We start from the raw sequence: 19,500 nt of genomic DNA on the forward strand, positions 1-19,500 counted from the left end.
AATTTAATTTTATACCTTTAACTTTTCACATACATATCTATTCTTAACCTACTTATAGGCTCTTTAAAGAAACAAGTTTTATACATATTAGGCACTTAAATATTAAATCCCCAGGCTGAATTACATATGCATAATTCAAACAGTTTCATTTTAATAGAACAGAAGAAACCTAGAATAATCTTGAGGAAATAAACTTAGTTCAGCAACCTGAAAACTATCAAAAGTTCATCATCTTACCCAACTTCTAGTTAAAACATGATAGAAATCCTTAAGGTTGGTACTGTATGTTAGATAATGATTATTCTGCAAAAAAGAGAAAAAACAATATTCTGTTTTCTCTAAAGACCTAAGACATTGCTCCACAATGACAAGTGTTTGGGTGTTATAAGCACATATACAGATGACCCTTGAACAACATGGGTTTGAACTTCATGGGTCCACCTAGAAGTGTTTTTTTTTTTTTATAGTATGGTACTATAAATGTATTTTCTCTTCCTTATGATTTTCTTAACATTGTATTTTCTCTAGTTTAATTTTAAGAATACAGTGTACAACACCTATAACATACGAAATATGTGTTAACAGACTGTTTATGTTACTGGTAAGGCTTCCAGCCAACAGGAGGCTGTTAAGTTTTTGGGGAGTCAATAGTTATACAATTTTCAACTGCATAGGGGGGTGGTCTCCACCCCAACCCCCACGTTGTTCAAGGGTCAACTATATTCAGAAACAGCAGCCAAGGGGAGGCTAGGTACATATATATCCTAATATGCTTGCAAGACCCCTGGATAAGCTGCAGGGTTCTATGTAATGACCCTGAAGGAGGCTAAGGGAGACAAAAATCCAGAGATAAAGTCTTCCTGCGTTTCACTCCAACATTAATTTCAAAACCTCCCTTCCAATTTTATCCCAGGAAAACTTCTCTAATGCACTTCCTATCCCACCACTATTCCTTAGATTTTCTTTAAACTCAAGGTCACTTTTTCTTCCTTTCTTTCTTAAATGAGAATCAATTTATAGACTAAGGGTCCTTAGACTAAAATCTAAAAAATTAACAAATACCCATTAGAAAGTACACATTTATTTCAGCCCTAAAGAACAGTGACTATGCACTTAAATTAAATCACTGGCCTATATGCTGTGATTTGGGCTTGCCAATTAGAATACATGAAGCCAGCTAGCTAGTGAACTATGTCTTTCAAAGCAAAATTACAAGTTACAGAACTGGGATATCTTCCCTTTTCAAAGAGTAATCCATCAGAAAATGACATAATCTATTCAGAAAGTACTTTGGCAAAATACATCCAGTTCATAACCTTTGACAAAATAATCATACTATGTGGCGTCTATCTTAAAAAAAAAAACAACTCAACTGATTAATACTTTTGTATCATACAGCGTTTCTACAAGTCTTCAGTAGTTTAAATTAATGTCCTATCTAGATATCTTGGTGAAGTAACAGGATAGTATCACGTGTCTCCTAGAGGGCACAATATCACTTCCAGGAAATGGAATTCTTCCCAAAACGCACAATCTGAATTATAAGAACTCACCGGAGAAATCCAAATTGAGGGACAGTCAACAAAATAATAGGCCAGTACTCTGAATTAGGGAAAACAACAAGCCAGTACTCTGAAGTAGGGGTTATAAGTGGTACTATCTGTGAATAAATTCTCTAGGTTATACAGTTTATTTCATCAGTTATTTTACAAAATGCTGATTTTGATAATTATACTGTGGTTATATACGACATGTTAATACTTAGGGAATTGGGTAAAGGATATATGGGAAATACTTCATACTATTTTCCCAATTTTTTTCCCTACATTGAAATTATTTCAAAATGAAAAGTTAAAAAATAAGGTAACTGGTTAGAAAGAATTTAACTACCGTATGTAAAAATAAAAAGGCTATTTTCCATTTTTGTTATGTAATATTATATAAAAATAAGTTTTAAAGAAAAATCCTTTTTAATAGTGACTATATCTAGAACATGACAATACCAGTGAGTTTGCTCCTCCACGCTCAGACCATTTTTGTGCTCAATTGTATTTTTCAAATTTCCTTATTTGATTGGTAAAATTTGTATTTAGGAGAGAAACAGCACAAAAACAAGTGCTGATACATTTGTAAACAAAAATATGAGGGGTAGAAAGGAGGCTCCCACTTTTTCTTAGTATTCCACTACTAGTACTAAATTTTATTTCCATTAAGATAAATATGCATGTCATTAGCAAACAGTAAATAGCCCCAGAATATCAAAGCAAAAGAACCCCTAATGAGACATTTATGGACTGCAATTTGAAAATATGCCCAGAGTATGTCTCCTTTGACTTGACCTCACTAAATACGTGAATGGGAAAGATCAAGCTCCCATAACCCATTCCTGTTTTAGATTGTACTTCCATGCCCCTCTCCTATGAAAACAAATGGGAGAGGTCAGGATACAGATATTCTACTTTCATACAAATCATGTATGAAAAATGCCAGTAGTTAACAAGAGAAAGGGGGGCAGGAAACTGAGACACAAAGGCTTTCACAAATGAGATTCTCATTATTTTCATTTAAGTACAGAATCCTAAAATGCAGTCTAAAATTGAAGCCACTGTTTTTAATGAAATTAAAGTAATTTTATCCAGTTATTCCAACAATCCTCAATCCCTCCTAAAAACTCATGCATTTATAGCAAAGTAAACATCATGTCTCAATCTACAACTAAGGTGATATATAATAAGAGACAAAGTATTATGTTTATGGTATGACCTAACATAAGTCATTAAACCTCTGAGCTTCAGTTTCTTATCTGTGAAAATAAAAAATCTAGGATGGATGCTGCTTCAAACCTAAAATTCAATGAGTCAACTCCCAATTTATTTTATTATTTAGTTACAAAACTTTGTAACATCTCGAAGTCATTTTTAATAACAACCTCAATAGGAAATCCAATTTTACAGCACATTGTGTAAGTTCAAATTTCTAGTCTTGCACAATTCCCTTGTGTAAAGAGTTTTCTCAGAACTTTCACTTTATTCTGCAGAGCCACTGAGCCTTTTATCATTCCTAAATCTAAAATTCTAAAAAGCAAGCAGGCTTTTTGTGGCAACTGGGGCCCATTGACTTGGAAATTAGTCTCTTGCTCCCCCTTGTGGCTGGAATGGCCTCTTTCAACTGCAACTTCATTTAGTTGCTTCCAACCAACCAATTAAGAAAAGTGCTCCACCAGAAATGCTAATGAATCAGGCCATGTCAAGAATTAATTTGCAGACATTTTGACTTAAACTCATCTTTCTATGCAATATTGGCCTACAAGAGTACAATTTTAGGTGTCCTATAAATCAGGTCATATAGTATGAAAAGACAAAGCCACTTAACTTCAAGGATGGGATCACAGAGGAGTGTAACCAATCACTTAGCTGAATGCATTTTCCATTAATAAATGGCAAATCTTCACCATTTAACTTCTAAAAAATCAACAACTGAATTTGAGAAAACCAAGATATATTTTAACCCTGGTGTTTAAGGAAATGTTAAAGCCAGCCTAAAATTTCATCTTAAATCCTGTTGAAAGCTAGAGTAGTTGCTCCTTAAATTTTCCCCAAAATGAATCAAAAGATACCTGCGGAAAACTTAAAGCTGATAAAAAGCCTGGTGTTCTAAAACATTTTGTATGTATGTCTTTAAAAAAATCACCTCGGTGGGGCGCCTGGGTGGCTCAGTTGTTAAGCGTCTGCCTTCAGCTCAGGTCATGGTCCCAGGGTCCTGGGATCGGCCCCCCACATTGGGCTTCCTGCTCACCAGGAAGCCTGCTTCTCCCTCTCCCGCTCCCGCTCCCCCTGCTTGTGTTCCCTCTCTCACTGTCAAATAAATAAATAAAATCTTAAAAATAAATAAAAAAATAAAAAATCACCTCGGTGAAAAAACTCAAAATAAGTGGGATGAAAAACTGCTAAATTAAATCAGGTTCAGAGAATGTCTGCCTTTGGATTCTTAATACTAGGCAAAATAATCCCAGGATAATCAATGTTTTACCTCATATTCAAAATGTAGCTCCTAATGATAAAATGATAAATGGTAGAAGGTAACAAAAAGAATTTATAGAGCACCAATTGGTAACTGTTAAAACTGTTCTAACATGCTTAGGGGCTTTCCTCCTTCTCCCCTGACGCAGAACCCTTTTTATAGTTGGCATCAACCCTGACCAGGGCTGACCACCAACCAAGGCCCCATTTCTCAGTATTTCCACCACAAAACACTTTTTGTTTAAAACACCTCATTTTTTATAGTGTTTTTCAATTTGCACATGCACACTGTATTATATTATTATAAACTCCCTAGTGGGACTAGATTTTATCAGTTGCTCTTTAAAAAAAGGTGAAGACCAGCTCTTTCATAGTTAACCAAACACGAAGTCTTTCTGTTGTATTATTTGGGTATATGCCCACTTCCCTAAGTTGTCAAGATTTTTTAAGAGCAGAGGCTTTTAGTATTTATTATATCTCTATATATAATATTTATTTGTATAAATATTATGTATTTATTTTTCAATAACATAGGGAGCTTACAAAATAATTATTAAATATACAGAATTTATGCAATTAAAATTCTTACATTTAACCTCAAAATTAATAAATCAAGTCACACTGAAGTGATATCAGAGGTACAAAAAAAGGTAAGCAGTATATTTGCTTACCTTTAATATCACCATGGGTGTGTGTTAACTCAGTAATTCTCAAAACATCCTCAAGGTAGATACTATCACCATTCCCATTTTGAAGATGTGGAAATAGTCACAGAGATGGAATAACTTGCCCAAAGTCATAAAATGAGTAAAAATTTCAAACCCCAAAAGTTTGCATAGCCTGTGCTAGATTCTATCATCCCTTTAAAGGTAGTATACATTTAGAAAAATTACACAAGTTTATTCTTCAAGTCTTATCCCTGTGATCTAATTAAGTCTGATGAAAAGCCCCTCTATCAGATGAAAACCACCAAAGGAGAAACTGGAGGGAAAAGTCATTAACTCATAGCAAAGAACACGATCACTTTAGGATGTCTATTTCTGAACATCTTCCAAACACAGTAGTAAAGTACTCAAATTATTGAACTGAGAATTTGTTCTAAGTATACTACAGCCTGCCTATATATAATACTGCCCTCAACTGTCAATTTCACAGAATCGCATTTTAAAAGTAATGCGTCTGGGGTAGGATTTCACCAAATGTCCCTGGGTTAAATGTGGTCCAAGCATGTCTACGTCCTCCTAAACTCTGGGCAATGGTGTTTATTGTATGTTTTAAGAAGCAAAAAAATTACAAGCAGACAATTCATGAGTCTTGGATCAACAAGTAGGTTTTTCTCAGAAAAGCATTTGTAATTGATCAAGATGAGACAACACACAACTCAGACTGGGTTCCTTGGTAATACTAATTAAAAACAAACAAACAAACAAACAACCCTCTTAGATCCCAAAACTTGTTTTCAAGATAGGAACTAACCTCCACTAAAAAACGTTTTTAACTACTCATTAAACAATTCAAGTAAACGAAATCCCAATACAACAAAATTGGGCACTCCTTGAAAATTAAATGCAATAGGGTCTTTCCTACATTTTAAAAAAAATGAACAGGCATACAGGTCAACCCATTGTACAAAGTCTTATTTTGGTCTATTTAACTCTACATATTAACATTTGACAGACTGTCCTTACATTCTTAACTTGCCATCCTACCTGTGGCTAACACCACTGTAAGCGTATCTTTATTTGGGGGAAAAGAGAAGAATGCTCATACAAATTGTATCAAAAGAAAAGTCACAAAAGTTTAGATGTTGAAACCTTTTAGTAATCTATTCGAGTGTAAACAAATGTGCACGTCCGTATCACAGGATCATACTGATACCAAATCAGCTATACATCCATGCTCTGTTGCCTTAAGAGCCACACTGTAGCAATAAAATAAGCCAACAGAAAAGAAAAGTGAACTCTGACAAGATATAGGACTCTTCTACAGAGCGCCTGGGTGGCTCAGTTGGTGAAACGTCTGCCTTTAGCTCAGGTCATGATCCCAGGGTCCTGGGAGTGAGCCCCTCATTGGTCCCTCTGTCTGCAGCTCCCCCTGCTTGTGCTCTGTCATATAAATAAAATCTTAAAAAAAAAAAAAAGACTATTCTATACCACATTACTACTTACGTCACATTATCTTACCAGAAAATGCACCACTAAATCAATGACAAATGACAACTGGTACTACATTTTTGCAGATAGAAGTTTTTCATTCAGAAAGAACAAACGAAGAATGACCTGTAGCACAGCAATGTGCCTAATACCATGGAAACTGCTGAGATATGGTGGCTAAACACTCCATTCCTCCCAAGCCAAATTAAAATCTGTGCTACTTAAAAAATACTGATATGCTTAATATCAAATTAAATACCACCAACATGAACCGTCCATTCTGTTTTCAAGGAGAATGAAGGAATGGAGCCAATCCTCTGAAGTTGGAAAAAACAAAAACAAAAACAAGACTAAAGTAAATTCTAAAGCAGAGTAATGAAGCAGAAATGCTCAGGCCATAAAGATGGGAATTAGCAACGGCTTGTATCAGGGACAGTGGTTAAGACCAAACTAGAGCCAAAGGCTCTATGTACGGGATTTTGGCAAAGATCGAACAGAAGGACAGAAGGGAATCAGTGCTTTACAGAAATTATAAGAGCTGTATGCAGCACAGAACTGCCAAAATTAAGTCGACAGAAAGGAGAGGTAACTTCGAAAGAAAGATGAACTCTGGCTTTTGGCATATTGAAACTTAGAGCAATTCCAAATCCCCTAAAGAGCACTGTTTATTCTCAATGTAAAACCATCATACTAATCAAACTACAAGAACCAGGATGAAATCACAATAGGGATCTCAGAAATTCTAGGGGGAAAAAAAATTTCTAACACTTATTATAATTCCAATGGACAAGTTTTTTTAATATGGCTGACTTCAGAACATCTATAATTTTAACTTTTTAAAAGAAAATTTCTCATATGCATATACATTCTTCACTATGAATGCGCCAAAGATCACTTACTTTGGGATCAAAAATGTATAGTCAAATTAATCTCAAATGGCCCAGTAACATTTAACTCAGTATTATAAAGGCAAAACTATTTCACATACGGGACTCCCTTTATATGCTAGAACCACTTACCAGGTATGAAAAGATACTATATTTATGGGGGGAAAAAAAACCCAAGTCTTTCATAGGTTAAAGCCCCAGGTATAAAAACAAGATTAATGTATAAACAATGGTTAACTATATATCCATTATATGGGCACTGAGAATCTATTCTGATACTAGTAGAAGAAAATGAGTCCAAAGAACGAGATCAAATCTTCAAAAAATTTGTAAAATTATAAAAGCTGATTTTCCTTATAAAAACAACTATTTTTTGCATGTCTACCAATCTACCTTCTAAGAGGCAAAATTTGGTGTCACTTTCCAGGGCCTTAAGTTTTTCCACGGCCTTTGAAGTCCCCCACTCCTTAGTTTATAACATTATGCTAGGTATGTATGATAGTATAGTATAATCTAGCCAGTACCCATCTCTCCTAGTCTCATCTCTTGCAAAATTATTGAAAAAGCCTTTTAAAGGAAGCACTGTTCCCCCCACCTAACGTTCTAACAGAATGATCTAGAATGCAACAACTCTTCTACAAATCCTTAACTGCTGGATTAACCAAATTTCACTTAATTGATAACCGGGATTATACTATATTCTTCACTTCTAGGTAAGCAAACCCGACAATGCCCAGGACTTAGGCTAAATGCTTGAGGATAGACTTTTCAGCTACTCTTTGGACTCCCCCTCAGCTTCTATCAGCAGTTGTTTTTTTTTTTTTTAAAGATTTTATTTATTTATTTGAGACAGAGAGAATGAGAGACAGAGAGCACGAGAGGGAGGAAGGTCAGAGGGAGAAGCAGACTCCCTGCCGAGCAGGGAGCCCGATGTGGGACTCGATCCTGGGACTCCAGGATCATGACCTGAGCCGAAGGCAGTCGCTTAACCAACTGAGCCACCCAGGCGCCCTATCAGCAGTTACTGACATTTGTTAAGATATCCGACCAATAGTCTGATATTTGTTTCCAAAACCATGCCACTATACTGGCTATAATTACTTAAAATGTTCTGTTATTTAAATGTTAGGATATACAAGTGTGAAAAGATATGTTACTATGAAAACTAAATGGAGTGCTTTGGAAGAGCACTTTTTTTGGGGGGGGGTGAGGAAACAACTAGTTTTTAAAGGGAGTTACATACAGAAAAATAGCATGGGTTGGACAACTAAAAGATTAGAAAAAATTACACATTTCTAGAGGGATTCTGAACTGATTGCTTACCAAACATTTAAATTCTCACTCTACTATGCAGACTCAAACTGTATTTTATAAAGGATACATCATTGATAGGGGTAGTTAGCAAATTATTTGAAAAGGCCTTCACCTCACATTAAAAATGGACAAATGAACATACACATCTGTATTTTAATTTAAAACAAATGTTTAAAACAAGTATGATCATATAAACTACTTTTCAATTAACCAATTAGGATGCTTCTATTGTACCACTATTGAGGTGTTACCACTAGGATTTCTTTACTAGTAAAGCTGAGTGTTCTTAAAAGAACAAATGAAAAGCAAAATTACTCTTGGGGAGCTATTATAACTCAAAGGGAGCTTATTTTCCACCTTTCTAATTCAAAATGCCTCTGTAGGGGCCACCTACAATTTCTTCCTTTTTCTTGGGCAGATTAAGAGTTGAATCATTTTAAGTGTGCCTGTACTTCCTATTCTTGAGATTTTAACTCCGGTTTTTCACTCTAATTCCAATTTCAAATCCTTTAAACTTTTCCTCTTAGTTCACTTTTAACACACTAATCATCATCATCATCTTCACAGCTCATCACTAAAACTAAGCATCTCCATCTTTTACTAGAACAGGTTAGAAAGGCATTCTTAGTGAAGTACTGCTATACTGAAAAAGGATAGGTAGCCTGTTGCTCTTAAGTTGTTGGTTATTCTTCCCCTATCCACCGAAGAGCAATCACCTGCCTTTCTATTTTCATTCCTTTATTTCCTTTCATTTTCACATCACACACCTCAGACTTTCCAACTGTATAAACTACCTTACCAGGTGCAATACTGCTTATCATGACAACTCTCCAAAAATAATGAATTTTATTATCAAGAAGAGTCTGTCCAATGTATTCCTCCCTGGAAGAGACTGCAGGTGTATCTTCTATGCAACAGAAGGTCTTTGTATTTTCAAACATACCAAAAGCCATTTGAAAAAAACATGTAAATATATTAAGTAATAAAGATAAGTATGACACTGCAGAATTCTTTTGAGAAGCCCTTATTCCAATAAATAAGCTGCCTAGTGGTTGTCAGCTTACAATTCCAAATAGTGGTTTTTAAAGCCCAAGGCACACAATATATTCAGACCAGCAAAGCCCCAAAAGCTACCTGGTTTCCTAGCTTGTTCCTGCTTAATGGCAGTTCTGTAGTCTACAGATAAAAACCAGTGCCCAGCAACCACACCTTAAAACTGCCTGGGGCAAATAAAAATGTAGAGCATAATAAAATGGAACTCAAGTTAACTGAGTAACTATTGCTATTACTCAACTACTGTTGCCAACTGTTACAGATGCCAGATTCAAGATTTTACTGCTTCACCTCCTATAAGCTGTTTTTTGCCTTATACCAGTGGCTTTCAGATTTTTTAATGAAACTCTGGAAAATTTACTAGTCAAAATGGACCCTCTGCCCCACAAAAATACAGTTTTTAAGGCTTCCTGGATCTTTTAAATCCCATTCCTAGACTCTAGAGTTAAGAGCCTCCTGATTTTCATTCTCTGTAACAATCCTATGGGGTAGACATTACTGTCATTTAATTGAACTCAGTTTTCTCAGAGGAACTGATTGATTTCCTTAGGCCTTGTAACTATTAGATGGTAAAAAGTTGGTCCGACTCAAAATGTGGTGTTCTTTTTACACCACTACATTCTTCTTAGAACTGGAATTAGGTTTTCTAGTATGTATTTTGTCATTTCATGTTCAAGACAAAACTATCCAGTTTTTGGCTGCTTCTTGTGGATTTATGCAGAGGAGGTAGTAGAGATCACTAGTGTTGAGTCCTTACCCTACTACCAAAAGAGCTTTTGTCTAAGATCCGGCAGGAAAGGCAGATTGCATTAGTTCACATACTGGAAACTTCAAATTAACAACACAAGGAAGAACCCCAAGTTCTCTTGCAAAAAGAGAAGTCCATGTTGTGAAGAACATGCCTGTGACCATTTTCCACAATAATGCTCTATAACTTTTTTTTTTTAATGCTCTATAACTCTTACACAAAGTAACAAGACTACCTTTTCTCTGTTTAATAAATGATATTAATTAAACACTTGATAAACGCTTATACCAGAATGGCAGTAACCATTTAATAAAAGACTAAAGAGCTCTTCAGAAAAACTTAGCTCCTTTTTATGGGAAAAGGTCTTGGCCAGTATGATGCAGGTGCTCAATAGAACAATGAAGTCTGTTTCATTACTGATGCAACTGATCAGTAACATTAATTCTGAAAAAGGATTACCTGCTTATTTTTCTCAAACAGTGGGGAAGGGAGTCAAAGTTCAGAAAAAGCTAGAATAAAAATTGTGATTATATATATATATATTTTTTTTACCATGTAAGACCTTACAATATAATTAAGGGAAACTTTCCCTGATCATCAAATACATCAGAAAGTTTTTTCTCTAGGAGAAATGTCAGTTCTGCTCTATTTTATTCTTCCAGTTTACTCAAAGAGGGAAAAGGAATTTTATGCAAGATGTTTCCACAGCCAACATGACCTGTTTGAAAAAAGATGATGGTCTACTTGAAAAAGAACCACAGTATCTGTAAATACCGAATTTTCCCAAGATGAAACAGAAAAGGTCTTGGAAAATTAGCAGTGCTGCTGACCTAGTTCTATTATCCTCTTTTCTGAAGAAGCCTTTTTGTTCATTTACTCAGCAAATACCTGAGTAGATACTATATGTTAGGAAGCATGAACTATGCAAAGATCACTAACAGAGCAGAGCTAAAAGATCTGCTTTTAGGTCACTAAAAGACCAAGGCTGGAAGCAAAAATTTGTTTGGCTCTGGTATGGTAAAGGAATTAAACTTTCATTTATCTATACTCTCAAGATGGAAATTTCATTTAGACTTAGTGAGAGGCCAGTACTCTTCTGAAGAACATGGATAGTCACCAATATCAAATCCCCTTAATAAAGATCAAAGATCAATCAAAGATCAATCAAAGAAGCTAGAAATTAGTCTAGTTATTACCATCCACTGATCCTATGCAGTATTTTTTTTTTTTTGATAAGGAAACCAAAGGGAAGCAAAGTTAAAACTGCTACAGTCTTTTCCTAGAAAAATCCTCGCAATGACAGGAGCTTTTATACTTTGTGTAGGAAAAACATGCAAATACCTACCTGGAATAGCAAAGAAGCTTGTTAGTAAAGAGTAAATGTTACTACATCCCCTTTTATTCCTAAGATTGGCTTTTGTCTTAAGTTATAACTCAACAAATTCTTTGAAACCAAAATAAAAATTATCAGATGTAATTGCAGGAAAAACACCAGCGCGAAAATTCAGTAACACCTACACAGGTATTAGTCCGCATAGAGAGCAAGGGAGGAAAAAACCCAACACGTTTTATTATTATAGAAAGACGTATTTTTGAATTTTAAATATTACTACCTCAGCAAATCACAAGATAAACATGTTATTTAGCCTTAATAAAAACACAGAATTTCTTTCCCACCTTAGAAATAAATGACGCCTATTAATGTAAAGATTTAAAAGAAAAAAAAAAAAAAAAAAAACCACAAAACCCAAAAACCCCACCCAAGACAGACACTACATGAGAAGACTTTGTGAGCCCCTGTTAAGATAAAAAATACTGTTCTTTGAAATACAGCCTAAAGAAAATACCATTTGAGAATAATTTAGGACTTAAAGCTATCCCATTAGTAATTAAAAACTTCTGTGAAGGAATCTTAATACCAACACAACTTTAACAAAAGCCCTAAACCTAAAACCACAGAAATAATCCTATGTTGCTCATTAGAGTACCCCTTCCATGAACAAGTTTCAAATAAGTGTGCACCTGGATTTCTATTCTGAGTCCCAGAACCAGTAACCTGTCCAGAGAAATTGGGATACTCTCTCTATATATAAGTGCCCCGCCATACTGAGTGAGACCCAAGTCCTATAGGTAATCATTTAATAAAATCACTCCTGGTTCATTAAAAAGGAAAAGTATTGATGTATATGTCATATACTAAATGACTGGATCTCCTACCAATTTATCCTAAGATTTAAACTTTTCTCAATGAGAAAGCTATCATTTTTAAGAAGGTTGATTAAAAATAGCTAAAATGCAATGTTCAATTCTTTTAAGCTTTTTAGAGAAGCAGTGCTTCAACGACAGTATGTACTAAATTCTTAAAATACTTCTTGATTGAACCTAGAAAAATCAAGTTTGAGTTATTCATAATCTTTTATTGTGGCTGTCAGTGTTCAAAGTTGACTTCTAATACTTAAATGCAGGAAGAGGCAAAAAGCAACTCTGAAGCCACAGTTTTTTGTATAGCTGATTCATTACATTTTAGTGGCTAAACCAGGGAAGGATATTATGTCTACAATGAGTCTCCTACTACATCTCTCTTACATAAAACAGGATACGTATAAAATTCCTGTATCTGCAGATGTACAGTTAAGAAAATGAGCTCTATAAACTACTACAAATACCTTAACCATAACTGAAATGATAATAGTTTATTTTTTCAATTAGCACAAAATACACTACTAGTCTTTACCTGAACTGATAATCAGTACTGCATTTATTTTATACCAATTTACCCACAACTGTTTTAATACCTTTTAGTAATGACACCCTGAAGACTTCAAAATTTAGAACATTCAATTTTTTAAAGGAAAAGAAAAACCAAAGAAAGAAAAAGTTGAAAGTAACACTTGACATTCATTATAGGAGCCCTATATTATAATGAAGCTAGTCTGAATGATTCTCACCAGTACATCATTGCAGATATCTCTTAGCTCGGTCTCAATTTTCTCTCTGTATTCTCGAGCCATCTGCTGTTTTTTCTCAGCACCTTCCGTCTTTTGCTCAATACTTGAGACGACCCTCCAAGATGACCTACGGGCTCCTACAACATTTTTATAAGCAACTGAGAGAAGATTCCTCTCCTCATTGGATAATTCAGCTCCTTGCTCAGTTACAGACTTCATGCAGGCTGCCATGTCATCATATCGCTCAGCCTGCTCGGCCAGTTTGGCCTTCTGCACCAGCTCATTTTTATCCATGACTGGATGTTCTGCAGGGAAAAAAAGTAGCATTTAGATTTTTCCACCGAACAGACTCAAAATTATACCTTTTGTAAATAAGTTATATTAACACTTCAAACTTTAATGCCTATGGAAGAATCTTCATGCGAGGAATTTAATGCAGCCTCACAAAAGGATGACCAGAATAGGAAAAAAAAGGGAGAGGGTATACTCCGCATTCAGGGGACAAATTTAAAGCCATAAATATAAAGCAAATGAGAAGCAAAACTAAAATTGCATTACACCATCTTTGTTCAGAAGATCCTCATTTCACATAAATCCAAAGCACACTTGGTAAAGAGGCTACCTTAAAATCTAACCCTTACCTTACTTGGCCCAAATCTCAATTCCAATTTCCAGTACCATAAGTAATCCAAAATTAAGCAGTTGTGTTTGTTTTTTTAGTGAAAGCACTGTCAACAAACATTACAACCTCTACCGTACTTCCACAGAATCATGATTCAGGTCAGTTTAATGTAACTCATGTCTTTTTACTTTAATAATACCTACTATTCTTGTCAGAAATGTGTAAGTTTAAATTTTATTGGTATTACCCCTACCCCAATTGCCAGCTGATCACAGCATGACAATTTTCTGGGAGAATAGGCCAAATTGCTTGATTTAAGGCATTCTGAATATGAAACAAGCACCCACAATCGCTAACAGATCCTAAAGCCTCATTACCTGTACCTTGTTTTATGCATACATGCTTCAAAAATACATCCATGAGTCCTACAACTTACCATCATACATGAGCACTAAAATGTGTATGTTAAGTGCTTCTAGTGTGGTCAGTGTTTTCTGTCATTGCTCCAGTTTAAATATAAAATTACAGTGTTTCTAGTAGTCAAAATTTAACTGTCACTCAAGCTGCCTTTACCCTAACTTCTCACCTAATTCTTTCATTTTAAAGCTCCCTAGACCTTTTAATTTACCCGTTACACTTTTCCTTAAAGATATCCTTTTGAAAGGTGCTAAAACAGCACAGAAAGATACTAAGCCATACACTGATCCCCACAGAATAAGTGATTTTAAAGATAAATATACAGCCTGAAGTGCACTATTAAAAGGTGAACAGAAGACCCACAGTCACTATAGGAACAGACTCCCCAGTATCACATCCTTTACCTTCCCAGGGAAATCCCATAATACCTTTTTTAAAAGCCAAATCGAACAGGGTAAAGAAGTAATCAGCTCGCTTATTTGCGAGGTATACCGTGCCAATGCAAAACTATTTAAAATTTATGATCTCATACCCCCCCCCACACACACACCCCTGAAATTACTAATTTTTCCCTTAGGAACTCAAAACGCTCTCAGGTTAATGCTGCTTCTAACGAAAAATTATCAAAAATCAGTACAAAGGTTTCTCTCCCCAACCCCTCGAGTACAAGGGGAAGTGCATTTCTCACAGAGTAGTACTCCAAAGCCTCGCCTCTGTATTGCGGAGAGGACTCGCCGCACCCATTTTAACCCTTAACCAACCTAAGACGTCGACTGAGGTGAAACGAACACGGACAGACCTTGACTCTAAAGTGCAAATCCTTCCGTGCGCGCTATCCGCAACCACCCCTCCTTGGCTCCGCCCAAGTCCCCGATTCTCCCTCTTTGTCATGGCGGATCTGTGTCAAGGAGCCCAACCTACTGCTGAGTGCTAATTCCCCCCACCAGAGCGAGAAGGAGAGGGAGGAGCAGCGCGCCCCCGCCCGAGCCGGGGGAAGGGGGGGGGAGCCGCCCGCCCGCCCCGGGGGCAGAAACGCCAGCGCCTCCCGCAGAAGCGGAACCAAGACCGGCCGGGCGGCGGACACACCCCACTCTCCCACCCGCGTCTCCTCCGCCACCGGACACCAATGGTGCTCATTTAGTCTATAAGGACCCGACAGCTGCAGCAGGTGGGGGAGGGGGCAAGAGCCACACCCAGGCGAGCTGGGCCACCGCCGGCTGTTAGGCTCAGCCTCACCCGCCCCGAGAGAACAGCGTCTAAAAAGCCAGCACGGGGACCCTCCCGTTCAAGCCCACCGGGCAGGCGAGCCAGACGCCGGCCCACCGCCTTCCCCATTCTCTTCTCTATCCCCACCTGGGCTCGGAGCCCCCCACTCACCCTGAGGGGGAACAAAAAAAACACACAAAAAAACCCCCACCGCAGCCCCATCCCCCACCCCACTGAGGAACCCAGGAAATTCGGCCCCAGGTCCCAGGCCAGCCCCACCCCAGAGCCGGCTCCCCCTCGTGCCAGAAACGAGGCCTCGCCCTAGAGTACCTGGCGGGTGCCTCCGGGCCGGACTCGGCTCGCGGCCCGGTCCCCAGGCCCAGCCCTGCTGCCGCGCCGCCGCCCGGATGGGGGAGGGCTGGGTGCCGTCGCCGCAGCGCTGGGCGCGGAGGCTGCGCGGAGGAGCGGGCGGGAGAGGCAGGGGGAGGGGAGGGCGGCGAGGGGAGGGGGCGGCCTCACCTGCGCCACTGCAATGCCCGCAGCCACCGAGTCATTATCTCGGGCGGGAGCGGGGCGGCGACGAGGAAGGGGCGCGGGTGGGAACGGATCGCGCCCAGAGGAGCCTCGGCCACCCCCGGCAGCCGGCGACCGGGCGGCTCCCCGGGGATCTCGCGTGTGGGCGCCCTTACCACCCCGGGGACGGGGTCCGGGAACGGGCGCTTATCGGGGCCGAGGCGTCGGTCCGGAAGCAAGTAGCCCGAGGCGGCCGCGAGCCGCCCGCCCGAACCAGGCGGAAAAGAAGCCGCCGCCCGTCTCCGCCAGAGGAGACTCCGCCTCAGCCCAGCGCCGCTACCGCCGGGCGAGCGGGGCTGAGGCGCTGTGGAGCGGAGACGGCCCCCACGCTTTCGGAAGCTTGGTCTGGGAAAGGAAGGAGTGAGACTAGGCGGCGGCGGCCGGGTCCCTTACCTGTGTCCGGAGTGGGTGGCGGCGGACGGACGGGGGCTCAGCAGTCTCTGGGCGGCAGCGGCGAGGCTGAGACTCTGTCCGTGGATCTCGCTGCTCACAGGCTACAGCGGCTCCGCAGACACGGGGTTTCCTCCAATCACCAGCCCCGACAGCAGGGGCACCACACGCACGATGACGTCAAACGCTGCTATGGCAACCGTTGATTGGTGCCCACAGCTCTGGGGGCCCAGTGCAACCGCCGCTCCCTAGCGCGCGCGTCCTGCCCGCCCGCGCTAGAGGGCGAGCGGAGGAGCGTACACTTCTACCGCTACCAACGCTCCTCCCCACCCCGCTCAGCTTCCAACTTCTCTGCTCTTGGGAGAGTGAGCCTGGGCAGGAAGCTCCTTCCTTTTTCCTTCCCACCACTGCCTGCCTGCCTCGCCTTCTCGAATCCCCCGCAACCTCCACAGGCTCACTCTTCCTCTAAACCAGCAAGGAAATTCCTCCCCACCCCCACCTTAGCTTTCCGTGCGGCCCTTCTGCGCCTGCGCCAGTCACTCCCTCTAGAAGGGGCTCCGGTTCAGCAACATCCGGGACCTTTCACATCCCCCCCCCCCCCCCGCGCCCAGGCCCGCCCCGCCCTCCGTGCTTCGCGGTGGTAACTGCCTCCTGGGTCGTCCCGGGGGTGGATTACGCGAGTGGCTCCGCCGCTCTGGCATTGTGATCAGGATTTGGGGTTGGCAGGGGAGGGCGCGGTCAGACGGTCGGGGAGGGGCGGTGTGGCGCGCTACCCCCCAGCCCGCCGCACCCGGTCGGCAGGCGGGGCCAACCTTAGCGCGTGGCCCCTCCCTTCCTCTCTTCCGCCGCGACTTTTACCTGCTGCCTCGCGGAAAGCGGTCTTAGACCTTTTAAGGCTCGGAGTAGAGAGAGGAATCCGGCCACGGAGTATGGGCTGAGTGACGGGAAAGTTTTCCAATAGGGGACTCGGGATCTGTGCGCAGTGACAGCTGCGAGGGGACAATGGGGGCGCGAAGTGGGGGTGAGGTGGGTCGGGTGGGGCGGAGCTGGTGGGAGGTGAGGCGGCCTCTTTCAGAAAGCCTACAGCTCCGGCGGGGAAACGGCAACCTTCTTAGATGGAGGGTTCGGGTGATCGTGGAGGCCTTAGCATGAAGAGAGGCAAAGAATAGAGGTTGGCCCGTACCGACTCGTTTCTCGTAGATTGGATTTTTCTATCCAAATAAAGCGTCCACTGGAAGACTTCATGTTGCAGTGATTTAAAACATAAAGATCACTACCTGCTTTCTCCTGAAGCAAGGTTTGAGGGACGTGGTAGTTCCCAGGGCCCCCGTTGACCCAGCTGGCAGTGGAGCAAGGACCTGGAGCCAGGAAGAGGGGGAAAGAGAAGAGCGGAAATTGCAGGTGCCATACAAACGGGCCAGCCTAAAACGGTAGAGCCTCCACCCAGTCAACTTAAGGAAGTTCAAAGAGCTACATGAACAGTGTAAAATGCCTCTGCCTCTTCTCCCTTTAAATGTTAGAGCTAAGAAAAGATTAGTGCTGGCATGCCTGCAAAACCAGCTGCAAAAGTCATCTAGAGTTTATAGTTAGCAATGAGAACTTAGAACTCTTCCTACTACCCCTTTGCAAACTCCATTTTGGCCTTACTGAGTTTTCCAGCATATCCTTTTTTAAAATCATTTTCCCTTCATCTTGATAAGTATACTCTTTAATGCCCATTCCCTATTCCCCCATCTCCCCACCTACGTCCCCTATGGTAACCATCAGTTTGTTGTTCTTTGTAGTCAAGAGTATGTTTCTTGGTTTGTCTCTTTTTTCCCCCCCAACATACCTTTATTGAGCACCTACTAGGGGGGGCCTGTCTTAAGGCACAGGTGACAAAGGAGCCTTACAAAAGAGTTCAGGCTCAAGATGTGCAGAGGATTGAATTTATCAGTAGCAGACACATAAAGTCTGTCCTCACTCTTCCAGCACCTTGTCTGTTCTGAATGTTGGATACAGTGTTTCTGCCACAAACCGGTCTACAAATTACATTTTGCCTGAGGTTCCAGCTGGCATTTAGATAGTAAAGTATAAACCAGGAAGAGAGTTTTCCAGTGACCAGATCAGTTTCAGGGTATTTTATTTTTTCCCAACTTTCCGCATCAGAACAGATTCGTACTAAACTTGATGAACAAATTGATCGGGGTTTTATTTCTGAGATATTAAAGTCATCGTTCTTTTGACTCCCAAGTAAAGTCTTTTAGAGAGTGACTCATTTAAAATATTAATATTTCAACCCCCCCCCCCCCCGCTTTTTAAGTTGTCTTTGGTTTTGTGCTAGGCATGGCACCAGAAATTTGACAGAAGATACTAAGTTAGGGGTACCTGCTGGCTCAGTCGGAAGAGCATGCAACTCTTGATCTCAGGGTCATGAGTTTGAGCTCCACATGGGGTGTAGCGATTACTTAAATAAATAAAACTAAAAAAATATATTAAATCTTATTAAAATGGAAATTGATGTTTCTTTTATCTCAACTATGTGTCTAGATAGAATAATACCCTTTTGTTTTAGAGGAAGTTTAGGGATTTCTTTGCATCAATAAATTGTGGATTTACTTTAGGAAACAGCTAAATTAGGTGTTTACCTCATGTTTTAAATAGCAAGGCATGTGTGTATGAAACAACAGGAATTATTAGGTTTACAAACTCAAATCAAGGAATTTGAGCTCATGGAATAAAGGTGTAATGCAGTTGCAGGGAAGCAAGAATAGAGAAAGTCATGAAAGCCCAAGTGATAAGTATTTTGAGGAATAGGAATATATATGGCAAGGATAATGGCAAAACAAAAAATAAAGAGGACCTATGAACTTGAACTCGGGAAAATTACTGGGAGAATTTCATGTAGCCTGACCTGTTTTATTTTCTTCACTGCTCAACTTTGTTGCTTCAGTCAATTTACTCAGCCTTCTATGCCTTAATTGCCACATCAATAAAATACTGGTAATAACACTTAGCTTGTTAAGTGGTGTTGAGGATTAAATGAAGTTTTATATATATGTAATATATAAGATGTAAGTAGCTTATATAAGTACTTATAATTATGTAAGATGTATCTTACATAATTATAAGAGAAGTAATTATAATCATATATACATTGCTTAGCACCATTCCTTGCACAAAGTAATTGA

The 19,500-nt window shown here is 39.9% G+C and overlaps 1 protein-coding gene across 1 annotated transcript in view; it reads right to left on the bottom strand.

Annotated features, from left to right (window-relative positions):
• YWHAZ (tyrosine 3-monooxygenase/tryptophan 5-monooxygenase activation protein zeta) overlaps positions 1–16,785 on the bottom strand; it is a 30,595-nt gene extending 13,810 nt beyond the window's left edge. The window contains exons 1-2 of the mRNA XM_021688701.2: positions 16,334–16,785; positions 13,123–13,427 (exon numbers count right to left, since the gene is read on the bottom strand). Of these exons, the coding sequence (XP_021544376.1) occupies positions 13,123–13,416 (294 nt within the window). The 5' untranslated portion in view covers positions 13,417–13,427; positions 16,334–16,785. The remainder of the gene's footprint in view (positions 1–13,122; positions 13,428–16,333) is intronic.
• Positions 16,786–19,500: the final 2,715 nt, after the last annotated feature.

Source organism: Neomonachus schauinslandi, chromosome 4 (assembly GCF_002201575.2).
Source record: "Neomonachus schauinslandi chromosome 4, ASM220157v2, whole genome shotgun sequence".
Lineage (NCBI taxonomy): Eukaryota > Metazoa > Chordata > Mammalia > Carnivora > Phocidae > Neomonachus > Neomonachus schauinslandi.